Source organism: Salmo salar, chromosome 11, assembly GCF_965601325.2.
Source record: "Salmo salar chromosome 11, fSalSal1, whole genome shotgun sequence".
NCBI classification, from domain to species: domain Eukaryota; kingdom Metazoa; phylum Chordata; class Actinopteri; order Salmoniformes; family Salmonidae; genus Salmo; species Salmo salar.
In genome coordinates, this window is record NC_138301.1 from 57,839,514 (window position 1) to 57,856,930 (window position 17,417).

A 17,417-nucleotide genomic window follows, 5' to 3' on the forward strand; every position below is an offset into this window, starting at 1 on the left:
GGTCAGAACCCCGGCAGTGTGGTGCCAGGACATCAACCTCTCCCTCAACGTCAACAAGGACATGATGGTGGACGACAGGAAACAGGGCCAGGTACACATCCCCCGTCCGCATCCACAGGGTCAAGAGCTTCCTGTCCCTCTGTGTCCACATCACTGAGGATTTACAGTACCTGTACTTACATTACACCCTACCTACAGACCTGCCATTACACCCTAACTACAGACCTGCCATTACACCCTAACTACAGACCTGCCATTACACCCTAACTACAGACCTGCCATTACACCCTAACTACAGACCTGCCATTACACCCTAACTACAGACCTGCCAATACACCCTAACTACAGACCTGCCATTACACCCTAACTACAGACCTGCCATTACACCCTAACTACAGACCTTCCATTACACCCTAACTACAGACCTGCCATTACACCCTAACTACAGACCTGCCATTACACCCTAACTACAGACCTGCCATTACACCCTAACATGTACAGACCTGCCATTACACCCTAACTACAGACCTGCCATTACGCCCTAACTACAGACCTGCCATTACACCCTAACTACAGACCTGCCATTACACCCTAACTACAGACCTGCCATTACACCCTAACTACAGACCTGCCATTACACCCTAACTACAGACCTGCCATTACACCCTAACTACAGACCTGCCATTACACCCTAACTACAGACCTGCCATTACACCCTAACTACAGACCTGCCATTACACCCTAACTACAGACCTGCCATTACACCCTAACCTGTACAGACCTGCCATTACACCCTAACTACAGACCTGCCATTACACCCTAACTACAGACCTGCCATTACACCCTAACTACAGACCTGCCATTACGCCCTAACTACAGACCTGCCATTACACCCTAACTACAGACCTGCCATTACACCCTAACTACAGACCTGCCATTACACCCTAACTACAGACCTGCCATTACACCCTAACTACAGACCTACCATTACACCCTAACTACAGACCTGCCATTACACCCTAACTACAGACCTGCCATTACACCCTAACTACAGACCTGCCATTACACCCTAACTACAGACCTACCATTACACCCTAACTACAGACCTGCCATTACACCCTAACTACAGACCTGCCATTACACCCTAACTACAGACCTGCCATCACACCCTAACTACAGACCTGCCATCACACCCTAACTACAGACCTGCCATTACACCCTAACTACAGACCTGCCATTACACCCTAACCTGTACAGACCTGCCATTACACCCTAACTACAGACCTGCCATTACATCCTAACTACAGACCTGCCATTACACCCTAACTACAGACTTGCCATTACACCCTAACTACAGACCTGCCATTACACCCTAACTACAGACCTGCCATTACACCCTAACTACAGACCTGACATTACACCCTAACTACAGACCTGCCATTACACCCTAACTACAGACCTGCCATTACACCCTAACTACAGACCTGCCATTACACCCTAACTACAGACCTGCCATTACACCCTAACTACAGACCTGCCATTACACCCTAACTACAGACCTGCCATTACACCCTAACTACAGACCTGCCATTACACGCTAACTACAGACCTGCCATTTCACCCTAACCTGTACAGACCTGCCATTACACCCTAACTACAGACCTGCCATTACATCCTAACTACAGACCTGCCATTACACCCTAACTACAGACCTGCCATTACACCCTAACTACAGACCTGCCATTACACCCTAACTACAGACCTGCCATTACACCCTAACTACAGACCTGCCATTACACCCTAACTACAGACCTGCCATTACACCCTAACTACAGACCTGCCATTACACGCTAACTACAGACCTGCCATTTCACCCTAACCTGTACAGACCTGCCATTACACCCTAACTACAGACCTGCCATTACATCCTAACTACAGACCTGCCATTACACCCTAACTACAGACCTGCCATTACACCCTAACTACAGACCTGCCATTACACCCTAACTACAGACCTGCCATTACACCCTAACTACAGACCTACCATTACACCCTAACCTGTACAGACCTGCCATTACACCCTAACCTGTAAAGACCTGCCATTACATATATTTAGATTTACATACATATAGATTATTACTGTGTTTTATTAAATAGATTATTACTGTTTTATTATCTACAATATTACTGTGTTTTATTATCTATATTATTACTGTGTTTTATTAAATAGATTATTACTGTGTTTTATTAAATAGATTATTACTGTGTTTTATTAAATAGATTATTACTGTGTTTTCTTAAATAGATTATTACTGTGTTTTTATTATCTATAATATTACTGTGTTTTATTAAATAGATTATTATTGTGTTTTTATTATCTATATTACTAAAGAGCTGCAATTATTTCAATGTACTATTTTACAACTACTGTATCCTGTGGAGGTGACAAATAAACATGAAAAATGTAAACGTTCCTCAGCACATCATTGTAGTAGAGTCAACTGTGATTACATTAGTGTGTGACGTGTTTGTTGAGTAGGCACGGCCAGGTGTAAACGGACCCGTACGGATTAAAACCATGTTGAAACTGTAGGTGTGGCGGTGGAGCCCTCCCTTCAGAGGTTGATTTAGGACTAACAACATGGACCCCAACCCATAATCCTCCAGCAGACACACCTGTAGAGGACTGTATAAAAAGCCCAGGACTGACCAGACAGAATCACACATCAAGCCTCTCCAAAGCATCTCCAGGACCAAGAAGCCATCCAGAGTATCTCCACTGTCAGATCCAAGGAGCCATCCAGAGTCTCTCCTCTCCACACACTGAAGATGGAGCAAAGCCCCTCTCTCACCCTGCTGCTGCTACTGCTGCTGCTGCTGGACCTCTCTCAGGCCAACCCTCTCATGGAGGATGGAAGTGGACCAGAGATTCTAACAGACAACCCTGAGGCTGTAGACATCACTGAGAGAATTCTGACCACTAATAACGGCTCCAGTCAGTTTCTGTTGGAGGGAGACATGGTGGCACCGACAACCAGAAACGCCATGATTTGTTTTAGGTACAACCAACACACACTAAAAACTATATTGTGCCAGTTCTACTTTTAAAACAATTTGCAACAGCTTTTTATGTATTTCCAACATGACATGTTTTTATGTATAATATACTTCACTTTTAGCGTTTCAGAAAGTTGACTAAAACTAATACAAAAATATACTTTTCTTCCTTCAAAACATGTATACAACATTGTGAAGAAGTAGTATAAAGTCAAAGAATGTGGAATTACCCACAATCCTCTAAAAACAGAGACACGTGGCAAGTTGTTGCTGGAACTTAGAATTAGTAAATTGAGGGGAAATTAAACAGTTTCCCTTGTAGTTGTTTTTACACGCATCTTATGTTGATATATATATATACATATTTTAATTTCAGGTTAGTTAAACAAGTGAAGTAGAGTAAAGGACCAATAATATTGAAGTAAAGATAACAAGTATATTTTTTATGTCAAAATAATTGTATTTTCAGATATAATTGACTAACCAGCTGAACGTTATTTTACAGTGCAGGGTGTTTCTGGAACAAAGGCTCCAACGGATTGGTTGAAGTGCCCTACACAGTGAGCAGTAGCTTCAGTTCCTCAGACAAGCAGAGCATTGAGAACGCCCTCCGGGCCTTCCCTTCCAAGACCTGCATTCGCTTCGTGCCTCGGCAGAATCAGGTTGACTTCATCAGCTATGAGCCCAGAGACGGGTGCTGGTCCTCTCTTGGGAGAGTGGGAGGCCAACAGACGGTCTCTCTCCAAATGGACGGCTGCGTTTACTTCGGCGTCATTCAGCACGAGACTCTCCATGCTCTGGGCTTCCAGCACGAACAAACCAGGAGTGACCGTGACCAGTATGTCACGATCAACTGGCGTAACATCGACTCTAACAACGCCTACAACTTTGATAGATCAAACACCAACAACCTGAACACTCCCTATGACTACAGCTCTGTCATGCACTATGGAAAAACAGCCTTCTCTATCAACGGGATGGACACCATCACCCCCATCCCCAACCCCAACGTGTCCATCGGCCAGAGACAGGGGTTGTCCACCACTGACATCCTGAGGATCAACAGACTCTACAGCTGCTGAGAGGAAGACGTCAAGTCACAGGAGAAAATTCTGGAAAAGACCAGATGAAGGAAGTTTAGTATGACATAAATAATGTTATCTTATTGATTTAAAATAATTGTTTAGTTGTAACTTTAAAAAAGATCATTGCTGTAGTTGTGTAGTTCTCAAATTATTTTAATCATATGACTTAGTTAATTATCTAAAATAAACAAGATTGAAAACAGATGCCATTGTGTAATTCTAGTGTGTGTGTGTGTGTGAGAGAGAGAAAGAGAGAGAGAGAGTTAACAGACTTTGCACAAGCCCTCCATGTCTGTCCTGATCCAAGACATTCTTCCTCCAGTCAGCACTAGAGTTACATCACTTCTGTCACCACTATAATGACATCATTTCTCTCACCTAAACACAATAAGACACTAGGAATATTCACAACTACAATGACATGAAAGATAATAATTATTTTAGGAAGAGAATCAAGGAGGCTGACAGAGGAGAAAATAAATATCTGCTCTGGGAATCTGACAACAAAGCAGAAATAAAAATCAACCACACTGTATTTTCTTGTTAAGATTTGTACTGTAGATGTAACTGGTCTGGTCTGCAATAATCATCACTTCAAAGTGGAGTCACATGTCCCCAAAAACACAGGTTTCTCCTGAAAATGTTTTAAAAATACTGTGCATTGAAGCTTGTCACATAACAAGATAGAGGAACAAACCAAAACGTTCTGCAGACATGCTGTCTACCATCTCTCTCTATTTATCTTGGAGCTTTGAGGGCAATATGGTGTTGAACGCTGAGCTGTAGTCAATGAGCAGCATTCTTACGTTGGTGTTCCTTTTGTCCAGGCGGGAAAGGGCAGTGTGGAGTGCAATAGAGTTTACGTCATCTGTTGATCTGTTGGGGCGGTATGCAAATTGGACTGGGTCTAGGGTGTCTGGGATGATTGTGTTAATGGGAGTCACGCCCAGCCTTTCAAAGCATTTCATAGCTACAGCTGTGAGTGCTACAAGGCGATGATCATTTAAATAGGTTACCTAACAGACTGGGCCAGGGAGAGGTTGAAAATGTCAGTGAATACACTTGTCAGCGCATGCTCGGAGTACGCGTCCTGGTAATCCGTCTGGACCTGCGGGCTTGTGAATTTTTAACTGCATAAAAAGGTCACATCGGCTACGGAAATCATGATTACAAAGTCATCCAGAACAGCTGGTGCTCTCACGCATGGTTTATTGTTGCTCGACTCGAAGCAAGCATAGAATGCATTTAGCCCATCTGGTAGGCTTGTGTCACTGGGCAGCTCGTGGCTGAATTTCCCTTTGAATTCCTTAATAGTTTGCAAGCCCTCCCATCGTGCAAGTTGATTTTGTTCACCCACACCAGATGTGATCAGGAGGAACAATTTTATTATTTATATTAATTTGGGGACAGGTCAAAAAGCATTAAACATTTATGGCAATTTAGCTAGCTAGATTGCTGTTGCTAGCTCATTTGTCCTGGGATAAAGCACAAGCTCCTCTACTCCAACAATAAATTCAAAGATAAAATGGTAAACCAAATTAGTTTCTCGTCATCTCTCCTCCTTCCTTCAGGCTTCTTCTTCTTTGGACTTTATATGGCGGTTGGCAACCAACTTAACAGCATTACTACAACCGACTGGAGTGTTACATATAAAACAACAGATAAAAACAGTGAACTATGTTTGTACTGAATGAGCTAAAAATAAAACAGTATATCATATAACATCCCTGCACCATCACATATCCACAACACAACATGTTCAATACCACCATACAACAATATCACAATGTATGTGAATGCACGTCTCTGTACCTTGCTGTGTGTCTCTTCACAGTCCCTGTTGTTCATTAAGGTGTATTTTTACCTTCTTTTTAAATCTGATTCTACTGCTTGCATCAGTTACCTGATCTGGAATAGAGTTCCACGTAGTCATGGCTCTATGTAATACTGTGCGCCTCCCATAATCTGTTCTGGACTTGGGGACTGTGAAGAGACCTCTGGTGGCATGTCTTGTGGGGTATGCATTGGTGTCTGAGCTGTGTGCTAGTATTTTAAAAACAGACAGCTCGGTACATTCAGCTTGTCAATAAAAACTAGTGTCCCGCTCCTTGAAAGCGGCAGTTCTAGCCTTTGGTTCAATACGGATGTTGCCTGTAATCCATGGCTTCTGGTTGGGATATGTACGCACGGTCACTGGAGACGACATTGTCGATGCACTTATTAATGAAGCCGGTGACTGAAGTGATAAAACTCCACAATAACATCAGATGAATCCCAGAACATATTCCAGTCTGTACCAGAGAAACAGTCCTGAAGCTTAGCATCCGCTTCATCGGACCATTTTTTAATTGAACTTGTACTTCCTGTTTGAGTTTTTGCCCTGTTTGCAGGAATCAAGAGAATATAGTTATGGTCAGATTTACCAAATGGAGGGCGAGGGAGAGCTTTGTAGACATCTCAGTGTGTTGAGTAGAGGTGATCTAGAGTTTTTTTCCCCCCTCGTTGCACAGGTGACATGCTGGTATAAATTAGGACATGCTGGTAGAAATCAGGTTTAACGGATTTCGGTTTTCCTGCATTAAAATCACCGGCCACTAGGAGTGCTGCCTCTGGATAAGCATTTTCTTCTTGGCTTATGGCCCTATATAGCTCGTTGAGTACCAGCCATCTGTTTTTGGTGGTAAATAGACAGCCATGAAAAATCTAGATGAAAACTCTCCCCATAGTGTGGTCTACAGTTTACAGCTTATCATGAGGTATTCTACCTCAGGTGAGCAGAACCTCCAGACTTCCTTAATATTACAGATTGTGCACCAGCTGTTGTTAGCAAAGAGACACACACACCCTCCCGCCCTTGAGTTTAGGAGATGCTTCCGTTCTGTCCTGCCGATGCAAAAGATTCACAGCTTTCCTAATAGTGGGCCTGTGTTTACTTCCTGGAAAATAATCATTCATAGCGTCATTCAAAACACATCATTATATCACCTGTGGAATAGAAGAAACTGGATTTGTTAAGAACTACAGTTGCACTTTTCTTTAAAAAAAAATATATTTCTTCTCAAATAAGTTGAAATTGAAAACAAATTTTGGTCTTCACATATTGTTATTAGATTTTCAACAATGCAGAACAAAATTTTGTTTTTTGAAATAACTTAATTTAGAAAATAAAAACAAATGGCCTGGACAAAATGAGGAACTACTACTTGGTTGTGAAGCCTTTGGCCAAGATAACTGCTGACAAACAGTTGCTGTAGCCATCAATGAGCTTGCTGCACCTGTTAACCCTCGCAAGGCTGCCGGCCCAGACGGCATCCCTAGCCGCGTCATCAGAGCATGCGCCGACCAGCTGGCTGGTGTGTTTACGGACATATTCAATCTCTTCCCATCCCAGTCTGCTGTCCCCACATGCTTCAAGATGGCCACCATTGTTCCTGTACCAAAGGTAACTGAACTAAATGACTATTGCTCACTCATGTCATCATGAAGTGCTTTGGAAGACGAGTCAAGGATCGAATCACCTCTACCTTATCTGTCACCCTAGACCCCCTTCAATTTGCTTATCGCCCCAATAGATCCACAAACGATGCAATCGCCATCACACTGCACACTGCCCTGTCCCATCTAGACTAGAGGTCGACCGATTAATCGGAATGGCCGATTAATTATGACCGATTTCAGGTTTTCATAACAATCGGAAATCGGTATTTTTTCAGGCCGATTTGTCCGATTTCTTTTTTTTACACCTTTACTTCACTAGGCAAGTCAGTTAAGAACACGCTCTTATTTTCAATGATGGCCTAGGAACGGTGGGTTAACTGCCTTGTTTAGGGGCAAAACGACAGATTTTTACCTTGTCAGCTCGGGGATTCAATCTTGCAACCTTACGGTTAACTAGTCCAACGCTCTAACCACCTGCTTTACATTGCACTCCACGAGGAGCCTGCCTGTTACGCGAATGCAGTAAGAAGCCAAAGTAAGTTGCTAGCTAGTATCGTGTCTTTGGCTATGCCGGATTAAGTGATATGACATGCTAACCTATAAAATTCTTTCTCTAATTAATATTACCTGATTAAGCTAATCATGTAAATGTAATTAACTAGAAAGTCGGGGCACCACGGAAGAAAGTTTATAGAGCCGTTATCTTCCGAATAAACTCTTAAAATACTTAGTAATACTTTACATCGGTAGCAGTCAATATTAACCCTTATCTTATTTTCAGTCTCATAATGAAAGTTGTAAATTCTTGGCTATCTTCACGAACCCTGGCTAACAAGTTGAATCAGCAATACCAAATTGGGTTTAATTATTTATTTACTAAATACCTAAACTAATCACACAGAATTACATATACACAGAAAACAAATGATGTCATAAAGAAAACATCCTGGTGGACGGAACCTGTATGAAAGCTGGTTACACAAAGGAAGGGGGTTGGGCTTGAATGAAAGAGCGGGAAGACTTAGGAACGAAGAAACAGCAGCTATGCTATCGTAAATACATTATCTTATGCATTACTAAATTACCGCCCATTTGGAAAAGGAAAATGCAATAAATATTTACTCTGAGCTGCGCTTCGGTATATTGGTCGTAGATTCTGGCCGGGTTGGCCAACAGATCTTCCTGTCCTCGGAAGAATGTCTCTGGTGGTAAATTGGATACGTGGTGGTATCTTCGTCCGTCTGTTAGACTGGATCCGTCGTCCGTCCTTTCCTAGCCCCCGTCTACAGCGGCCGCTGCTAACTCAACGGCTAGGAAGTATCACTTCTGTAGTGAATAAGCTCAAAGTTCATACCATTCGCCACCAAAGCTCACGCCGAGGTTGGCTTAGTTCTGTACTTGACGTGTGTCCTTCTAACGTAGAGGCTGCAGACCTCACGTACTGGAAAAACACGGTTATCTTTTCGTCAAAGGCTTATATAGTGGAGCGGGGGAAGGATGTGTTTCATCGTTTATAACCCCTCCTCTTCACAGGGGTGGGCCACTGATCAAGCAGGGCACTTTCCTTATGAAAACCCAAATCTCTCATTTGGAAGCTAAAATTACATTTAATCTCCTAACAAACAATTTCAATATCAAACATTTCAATTGCATAACAATTCCATGTTACTCTGATAACTAGAGGGTGTATACTTTCTCAGGTACAGTTTATGTCATCCTGTCATCAGTCATAATGTCTCAGATGACAACCGAACTGACATACATACTCATTACGTTCCCAAGCATATTTCCAACTGGTTTTATTACCAAAATATGGTTCCTTTTCCCCATTTGTTTGATGTTCCCAGACTCTCTATATTTAACACAGGCTATTCAAGTCCTTCAGTAGGGTCAGAGAGGGGAAGGGAGAAAGGTATTTATGGGGGGGGGGGTCATAAACCTTACCCACAGGCCAACGTCATGACACTAGCATTAAACTTATCTTATAAAAAACAATCAATCAATCATAATCACTAGTTAACTACACATGGTTGTTGATATTACTAGTTTATCTAGCCTGTCCTGCGTTGCATATAATCGCTTAGGTACACGTTGCTCCAACGTGAAGAACTGTGAAGACTATTTCTTCCTAACAAAGACAGCCGACTCGCCAAACGGGGGATAATTTAACCTCTATGGGCTAGGTGGGACGCTAGCGTGCCACCCGTGGTGCACTCCATCAACAGCAGGTGCATTTCAAGAGCAGCAAATTTGAATCCAAATAAATGTCAAAATTCAAATTTTTCAAAAATACAACTATTTTACACCATTTGAAAGATAAACATCTCCTTAATCTAACCACGTTTTACGATTTCAAAAAGGTTTTACGGTGAAAGCATAAATTTAGAGTATGTTAGGACAGTACATTTACAAGAGTTGTGTGTAATGTTTTGTCAAGTCAAAGACAGGGTCACCAAAACCATAAAACCAGCTAAAATGATGCACTAACCTTTTACAATCTCCATCAGATGACACTCCTAGGACATTATGTTAGACAATGCATGCATTTTTAGTTCTATCAAGTTCATATTTATATCCAAAAACAGCGTTTTACTATGGCATTGATGTTGAGGAAATCGTTTCCCTCCAATAACCGGCAGTCAAGTCAGCGTCACAAATAAAATAATTAAAATTAGAAAACATTGGTAAAATATTAGATTGTCATTTAAAGAATTATAGATTTACATCTCTTGAACGCAATCAACTTGCCAGATTTAAAAATAACCTTACTGGGAAATCACACTTTGCAATAATCTGAGCACTGCGCCCAGAAAAATACGCGTTGCGATACAGACTAGACGTCATGTTGGGGAGATCTAAAATCGAAAATACTATGTAAATAATCCATTACCTTTGATTCTCTTCATCAGATGTCACTTCCAGGTATCACAGGTCCATAACGAATGTAGTTTTGTTCAAAAAAGCTCATCATTTATGTCCAAAAATCTCCGTCTTGTTAGCACATGATCTAAGCCAGCCGGACTTCTCGTCATGAACGAGGGGAAAAAATATATTTACGTTCGTTCAAACATGTCAAACGTTGTATAGCATAAATCATTAGGGCCTTTTTTAACCAGAACATGAATAATATTCAAGGTGGACGAATGCATACTCTTTTATAACGTATTGGAACGAGGGTACCCAACATGAACTCGCGCGCCAGGTGTCTAATGGGACATCATCGTTCCATGGCTCTTGTTCGGTCAGATCTCCCTCCAGAAGACTCAAAACACTTTGTAAAGGCTGGTGACATCTAGTGGAAGCAATAGGAAGTGCCAAAATATTCCTCAGCCCCTGTGTTTTTCAATGGGATAGGTTTAAAGTCAATACAACACATCAGGTATCCACTTCCTGTCAGAAAATGTCTCAGGGTTTTGCCTGCCAAATGAGTTCTGTTATACTCACAGACACCATTCAAACAGTTTTAGAAACTTTAGAGTGTTTTCTATCCATATATAATAAGTATATGCATATTCTAGTTACTGGGTAGGATTAGTAACCAGATTAAATCGGGTACATTTTTTTTATCCAGACGTGCAATTGCTGCCCCCTAGCCCTAACAGGTTAACAAAAGCGCATTTGCGAAAAAGCACAATCGTTGCACGACTGTACCTAACCATAAACATCAATGCCTTTCTTAAAATCAATACACAGAAGTATATATTTTTAAACCTGCATATTTAGCTAAAAGAAATCCAGGTTAGCAGGCAATATTAACCAGGTGAAATTGTGTCACTTCTCTTCCGTTCATTGCACGCAGAGTCAGGGTATATGCAACAGTTTGGGCCACTTGGCTTCTGGCGAACTAATTTGCCAGAATTTTACGTAATTATGACATAACATTGAAGGTTGTGCAATGTAACAGGAATATTTAGACTTAGGGATGCCACCGTTAGATAAAATACGGAACGGTTCCGTATTTCACGGAAAGGAAAAACGTTTTGTTTTCGAGATGATAGTTTCCGGATTCGACCATATTAATGACCTAAGGCTCGTATTTCTGGGTGTTTATTATATTATAATTAAGTCTATGATTTGATAGAGCAGTCTGACTGAGCGGTGGTAGGCACCAGCAGGCTCGTAAGCATTCATTCAGACAGCACTTTCGTGCGTTTTGCCAGCAGCTCTTCGCTGTGCTTCAAGCATTGCGCTGTTTATGACTTCAAGCCTATCAACTCCCAAGATTAGGCTGGTGTAACCGATGTGAAATGGCTAGCTAGTTAGCGGGGTGCGCGCTAATAGCGTTTCAAACGTCCCTCGCTCTGAGACTTTGAGTAGTTGTTCCCCTTGCTCTGCATGGGTAACGCTGCTTCGAGGGTGGCTGTTGTCGATGTGTTCCTGGTTCGAGCCCAGGTAGGAGCGAGGAGAGGGACGGAAGCTATACTGTTACACTGTTATACTGTTACACTAAAGTGCCTATAAGAACATCCAATAGTCAAAGGTATATTAAATACTATTTGTATAGAGAGAAATAGTCCTATAATTCCTATAATAACTACAACCTAAAACTTCTTACCTGGGAATATTGAAGACTCATGTTAAAAGGAACCACCAGCTTTCATATGTTCTCATGTTCTGAGCAAGGAACTTAAACGTTAGCTTTCTTACAAGGCACATATTGCACTTTTACTTTCTTTGCCAACACTTTTTGTTTTTGCATTATTTAAACCAAATTGAACATGTTTCATTATTTATTTGAGGCTAAATTGATTTTATTGATGTATTATATTAAGTTAAAATAAATGTTCATTCAGTATTGTTGTAATTGTCATTATGACAAATGAAAATTTGTTAAAGATCGGCCGATTAATCGGTATCGGCCTTTTTGGGCCCCCAATAATCGGTATCGGCGTTGAAAAATCATAATCGGTCGACCTCTAATCTAGACAAGAGGAATACATATGTAAGAATGCTGGTCATTGACTATAGCTCAGCATTCAACACCATAGTAACCTCCAAGCTCATCATTAAGCTTGAGGCCCTGGGACTGAAACCCGCCCTGTGCAACTGGGTCCTGAACTTCCTGACGGGCCGTCCCCAGGTGGTGAAGGTAGGAAACAACACCTTCACTTTGCTGATCGTCAACACTGGGGCCCCACAAGGCTGCGTGCTCAGTCCCCTCCTGTACTCCCTGTTCACCCATGACCTCCAACTCAATCATCACGTTTGCAGATGACACAACAGAAGTAGGCTTCATTATCAACAATGACGAGACGGCCTACAGGGAGGAGGAGGGGGCTCTGGGAGTGTGGTGCCAGGAAAATAACCTCTCATTCAACGTCAACAAAACAAAAGGAGATTATGGTGGACTTCAGGAAACAGCAGAGAGAGCACCTCCCTATCTACATCGACGGGATCGCAGTGGAGAAGGTGGAAAGCTTCAAGTTCCTCGGCGTACACACCACTGACAAACTGAAATGGTCCACTCACACAGACAGTGTGGTGAGGAAGGCGTAACAGCACCTCTTCAACCTCAGAAGGCTGAAGAAATTTGACTTGTCACCTACAACCCTTTACAGATGCATCACTGCCTGGTACAGCAACTGCACCGCCTGCACCCGCAGGGCTCTCCAGAGGGTGGTGCGGTCTGCCTAAAGCATCACCGGGGGCAAATGATCTGCCCTCCAGGACACCTACAGCAACTGATGTCACAGGAAGGCCAAAAAGATAAATCAAGGACAACAACCACCCGAGCCACTGCCTGTTCACCCCGCTATCATCCAGAAGGCAAGGTTAGTACAGGTGCATCAAAGCTGGGAACGAGAGACTGAAAAACAGCTTCTATCTCAAGGCCATCAGACTGTTAAATAGCCATCACTAGAACAGAGAGGCTACTGCCTATATACATAGACTTGAAATCACTGGCCACTTTAATAAATGGAACACTAGTCACTTTAATAGTGTCTACATGTCTTGCATTACCCATCTCATATGTATATACTGTATCCTATACTATTCTACTGTCACAGGCGTCGAAATGAGTAGACCAAGGTGCAGCGTGGAATATGTTCATCTTGAGTTTAATGAAGAAACGAACACTTTACAAACAAACAAAAATGACAGCCGACAGTTCTGTCAGGTACTACAACTAAACGGAAAACAACTACCCACAAAGAACAAAGGAAAAACAGGCTGCCTAAGTATGGTTCCTAATCAGAGACACCGATAGACACCTGCCTCTGATTGGAAACCATACCCGGCCAAATCATAGAAAACAAAACATAGAATGCCCACCCACCTATCACACCCTGGCCTAGCTAAACACAGCTCTCCTAGGTCAGAGCGTGACATCTACAGTATCTTATTTTATACCAATCTGACATTGCTTGTCCATATATTTATATATTCTTGATTCCATTCCTTTACTAGATGTGTGTATATGTTGTGTAATTGTTAGATATCTTGTTAGATATTAATGCACTGTCGGAGGTAGAAGCACAAGCATTTCTCTACACCCAATAATATCTGCTAAACGCCTGTTGGTGACCAATAAAATTTGATTTGATCTATTGGTAGACAGGTAAAAATAAAAAAGCAGACATTGAATATCCCTTCGAGCATGGTGAAGTTATTAATTACACTTTGGATGGTGTATCAATACACCCAGTCAGTACAAAGATACAGATGTCCTTACTAACTCATTTGCCAGAGAGGAAGGAAACCGCTCAGGGATTTCACCACGAGGCCAATGATGACTTTGGAGGTGTTTGTTATTTTGCAGTTTTTCACTAATCCTGGACTAAGCTATATAGACACAACTATCACAATCTACAACCAAACATAATTCTTCCAATACATTTGATTAATATTACCAGACAAATATTAAAATGATGAGTTTTGTCTGAACAACTTGTTTACAACTTGTTTACCTATTCTATAGTATTTGCCAAACAGGAAATGGCAACGTGACAATATTTGACCAGTGGCCTGCTCTAAGTATGTATCAGCATTCTGTGTATTCCAAACTGTTACACAATAAACTAACAAACACACCAATGATGTAAACCAGTACCTAGTAGTGTATCCGTCACATCTTTAATAATCACAAAACCATCTACTGTTTCCTAAAATCCCAAATGGCACGCTATTCCCTACATAGTACACTACTTTAGTACAATACAATACAGGGAATAGGGTGTCATTCAGGACGCTGACTACTTCATGTCTAAAGGGACCCACTGCAGTGACAATCTGACACGTTCCTCAGCACATCATTGTAGTAGAGTCAACTGTGATTACATTAGTGTGTGACGTGTTTGTTGAGTAGGCACGGCCAGGTGTAAACGGACCCGTACGGATTAAAACCATGTTGAAACTGTAGGTGTGGCGGTGGAGCCCTCCCTTCAGAGGTTGATTTAGGACTAACAACATGGACCCCAACCCATAATCCTCCAGCAGACACACCTGTAGAGGACTGTATAAAAAGCCCAGGACTGACCAGACAGAATCACACATCAAGCCTCTCCAAAGCATCTCCAGGACCAAGAAGCCATCCAGAGTATCTCCACTGTCAGATCCAAGGAGCCATCCAGAGTCTCTCCTCTCCACACACTGAAGATGGAGCAAAGCCCCTCTCTCACCCTGCTGCTGCTACTGCTGCTGCTGCTGGACCTCTCTCAGGCCAACCCTCTCATGGAGGATGGAAGTGGACCAGAGATTCTAACAGACAACCCTGAGGCTGTAGACATCACTGAGAGAATTCTGACCACTAATAACGGCTCCAGTCAGTTTCTGTTGGAGGGAGACATGGTGGCACCGACAACCAGAAACGCCATGATTTGTTTTAGGTACAACCAACACACACTAAAAACTATATTGTGCCAGTTCTACTTTTAAAACAATTTGCAACAGCTTTTTATGTATTTCCAACATGACATGTTTTTATGTATAATATACTTCACTTTTAGCGTTTCAGAAAGTTGACTAAAACTAATACAAAAATATACTTTTCTTCCTTCAAAACATGTATACAACATTGTGAAGAAGTAGTATAAAGTCAAAGAATGTGGAATTACCCACAATCCTCTAAAAACAGAGACACGTGGCAAGTTGTTGCTGGAACTTAGAATTAGTAAATTGAGGGGAAATTAAACAGTTTCCCTTGTAGTTGTTTTTACACGCATCTTATGTTGATATATATATACATATTTTAATTTCAGGTTAGTTAAACAAGTGAAGTAGAGTAAAGGACCAATAATATTGAAGTAAAGATAACAAGTATATTTTTTATGTCAAAATAATTGTATTTTCAGATATAATTGACTAACCAGCTGAACGTTATTTTACAGTGCAGGGTGTTTCTGGAACAAAGGCTCCAACGGATTGGTTGAAGTGCCCTACACAGTGAGCAGTAGCTTCAGTTCCTCAGACAAGCAGAGCATTGAGAACGCCCTCCGGGCCTTCCCTTCCAAGACCTGCATTCGCTTCGTGCCTCGGCAGAATCAGGTTGACTTCATCAGCTATGAGCCCAGAGACGGGTGCTGGTCCTCTCTTGGGAGAGTGGGAGGCCAACAGACGGTCTCTCTCCAAATGGACGGCTGCGTTTACTTCGGCGTCATTCAGCACGAGACTCTCCATGCTCTGGGCTTCCAGCACGAACAAACCAGGAGTGACCGTGACCAGTATGTCACGATCAACTGGCGTAACATCGACTCTAACAACGCCTACAACTTTGATAGATCAAACACCAACAACCTGAACACTCCCTATGACTACAGCTCTGTCATGCACTATGGAAAAACAGCCTTCTCTATCAACGGGATGGACACCATCACCCCCATCCCCAACCCCAACGTGTCCATCGGCCAGAGACAGGGGTTGTCCACCACTGACATCCTGAGGATCAACAGACTCTACAGCTGCTGAGAGGAAGACGTCAAGTCACAGGAGAAAATTCTGGAAAAGACCAGATGAAGGAAGTTTAGTATGACATAAATAATGTTATCTTATTGATTTAAAATAATTGTTTAGTTGTAACTTTAAAAAAGATCATTGCTGTAGTTGTGTAGTTCTCAAATTATTTTAATCATATGACTTAGTTAATTATCTAAAATAAACAAGATTGAAAACAGATGCCATTGTGTAATTCTAGTGTGTGTGTGTGTGTGAGAGAGAGAAAGAGAGAGAGAGAGTTAACAGACTTTGCACAAGCCCTCCATGTCTGTCCTGATCCAAGACATTCTTCCTCCAGTCAGCACTAGAGTTACATCACTTCTGTCACCACTATAATGACATCATTTCTCTCACCTAAACACAATAAGACACTAGGAATATTCACAACTACAATGACATGAAAGATAATAATTATTTTAGGAAGAGAATCAAGGAGGCTGACAGAGGAGAAAATAAATATCTGCTCTGGGAATCTGACAACAAAGCAGAAATAAAAATCAACCACACTGTATTTTCTTGTTAAGATTTGTACTGTAGATGTAACTGGTCTGGTCTGCAATAATCATCACTTCAAAGTGGAGTCACATGTCCCCAAAAACACAGGTTTCTCCTGAAAATGTTTTAAAAATACTGTGCATTGAAGCTTGTCACATAACAAGATAGAGGAACAAACCAAAACGTTCTGCAGACATGCTGTCTACCATCTCTCTCTATTTATCTTGGAGCTTTGAGGGCAATATGGTGTTGAACGCTGAGCTGTAGTCAATGAGCAGCATTCTTACGTTGGTGTTCCTTTTGTCCAGGCGGGAAAGGGCAGTGTGGAGTGCAATAGAGTTTACGTCATCTGTTGATCTGTTGGGGCGGTATGCAAATTGGACTGGGTCTAGGGTGTCTGGGATGATTGTG

The 17,417-nt window shown here is 41.9% G+C and overlaps 2 protein-coding genes across 2 annotated transcripts; both read left to right on the plus strand.

Annotated features, from left to right (window-relative positions):
• Positions 1–2,786: 2,786 nt before the first annotated feature.
• Positions 2,787–4,346, plus strand: LOC106588019 (hatching enzyme 1.2-like). Its single transcript, XM_082958028.1, has 2 exons — positions 2,787–3,059; positions 3,563–4,346. The coding sequence occupies exons 1-2, from the start codon at positions 2,830–2,832 to the stop codon at positions 4,137–4,139; spliced, it is 807 nt and encodes a 268-aa protein (XP_082814154.1). The 5' UTR covers positions 2,787–2,829; the 3' UTR covers positions 4,140–4,346.
• Positions 4,347–14,395: 10,049 nt separating this feature from the next.
• On the plus strand, positions 14,396–16,691 carry LOC123725169 (hatching enzyme 1.2). The gene is made up of 2 exons (XM_045689754.2): positions 14,396–15,406; positions 15,908–16,691. The coding sequence occupies exons 1-2, from the start codon at positions 15,177–15,179 to the stop codon at positions 16,482–16,484; spliced, it is 807 nt and encodes a 268-aa protein (XP_045545710.1). The 5' UTR covers positions 14,396–15,176; the 3' UTR covers positions 16,485–16,691.
• Positions 16,692–17,417: the final 726 nt, after the last annotated feature.

Bases quoted from the DNA above. Each gene is read 5' to 3' on its own strand.
- LOC123725169 (XM_045689754.2), top strand. From the start codon at position 15,177: ATGGAGCAAAGCCCCTCTCTCACCCTGCTGCTGCTACTGCTGCTGCTG. The intron at 15,407-15,907 runs GTACAACCAACA...GTTATTTTACAG, and splicing joins AACGCCATGATTTGTTTTAG to TGCAGGGTGTTTCTGGAACA.
- LOC106588019 (XM_082958028.1), top strand. From the start codon at position 2,830: ATGGAGCAAAGCCCCTCTCTCACCCTGCTGCTGCTACTGCTGCTGCTG. The intron at 3,060-3,562 runs GTACAACCAACA...GTTATTTTACAG, and splicing joins AACGCCATGATTTGTTTTAG to TGCAGGGTGTTTCTGGAACA.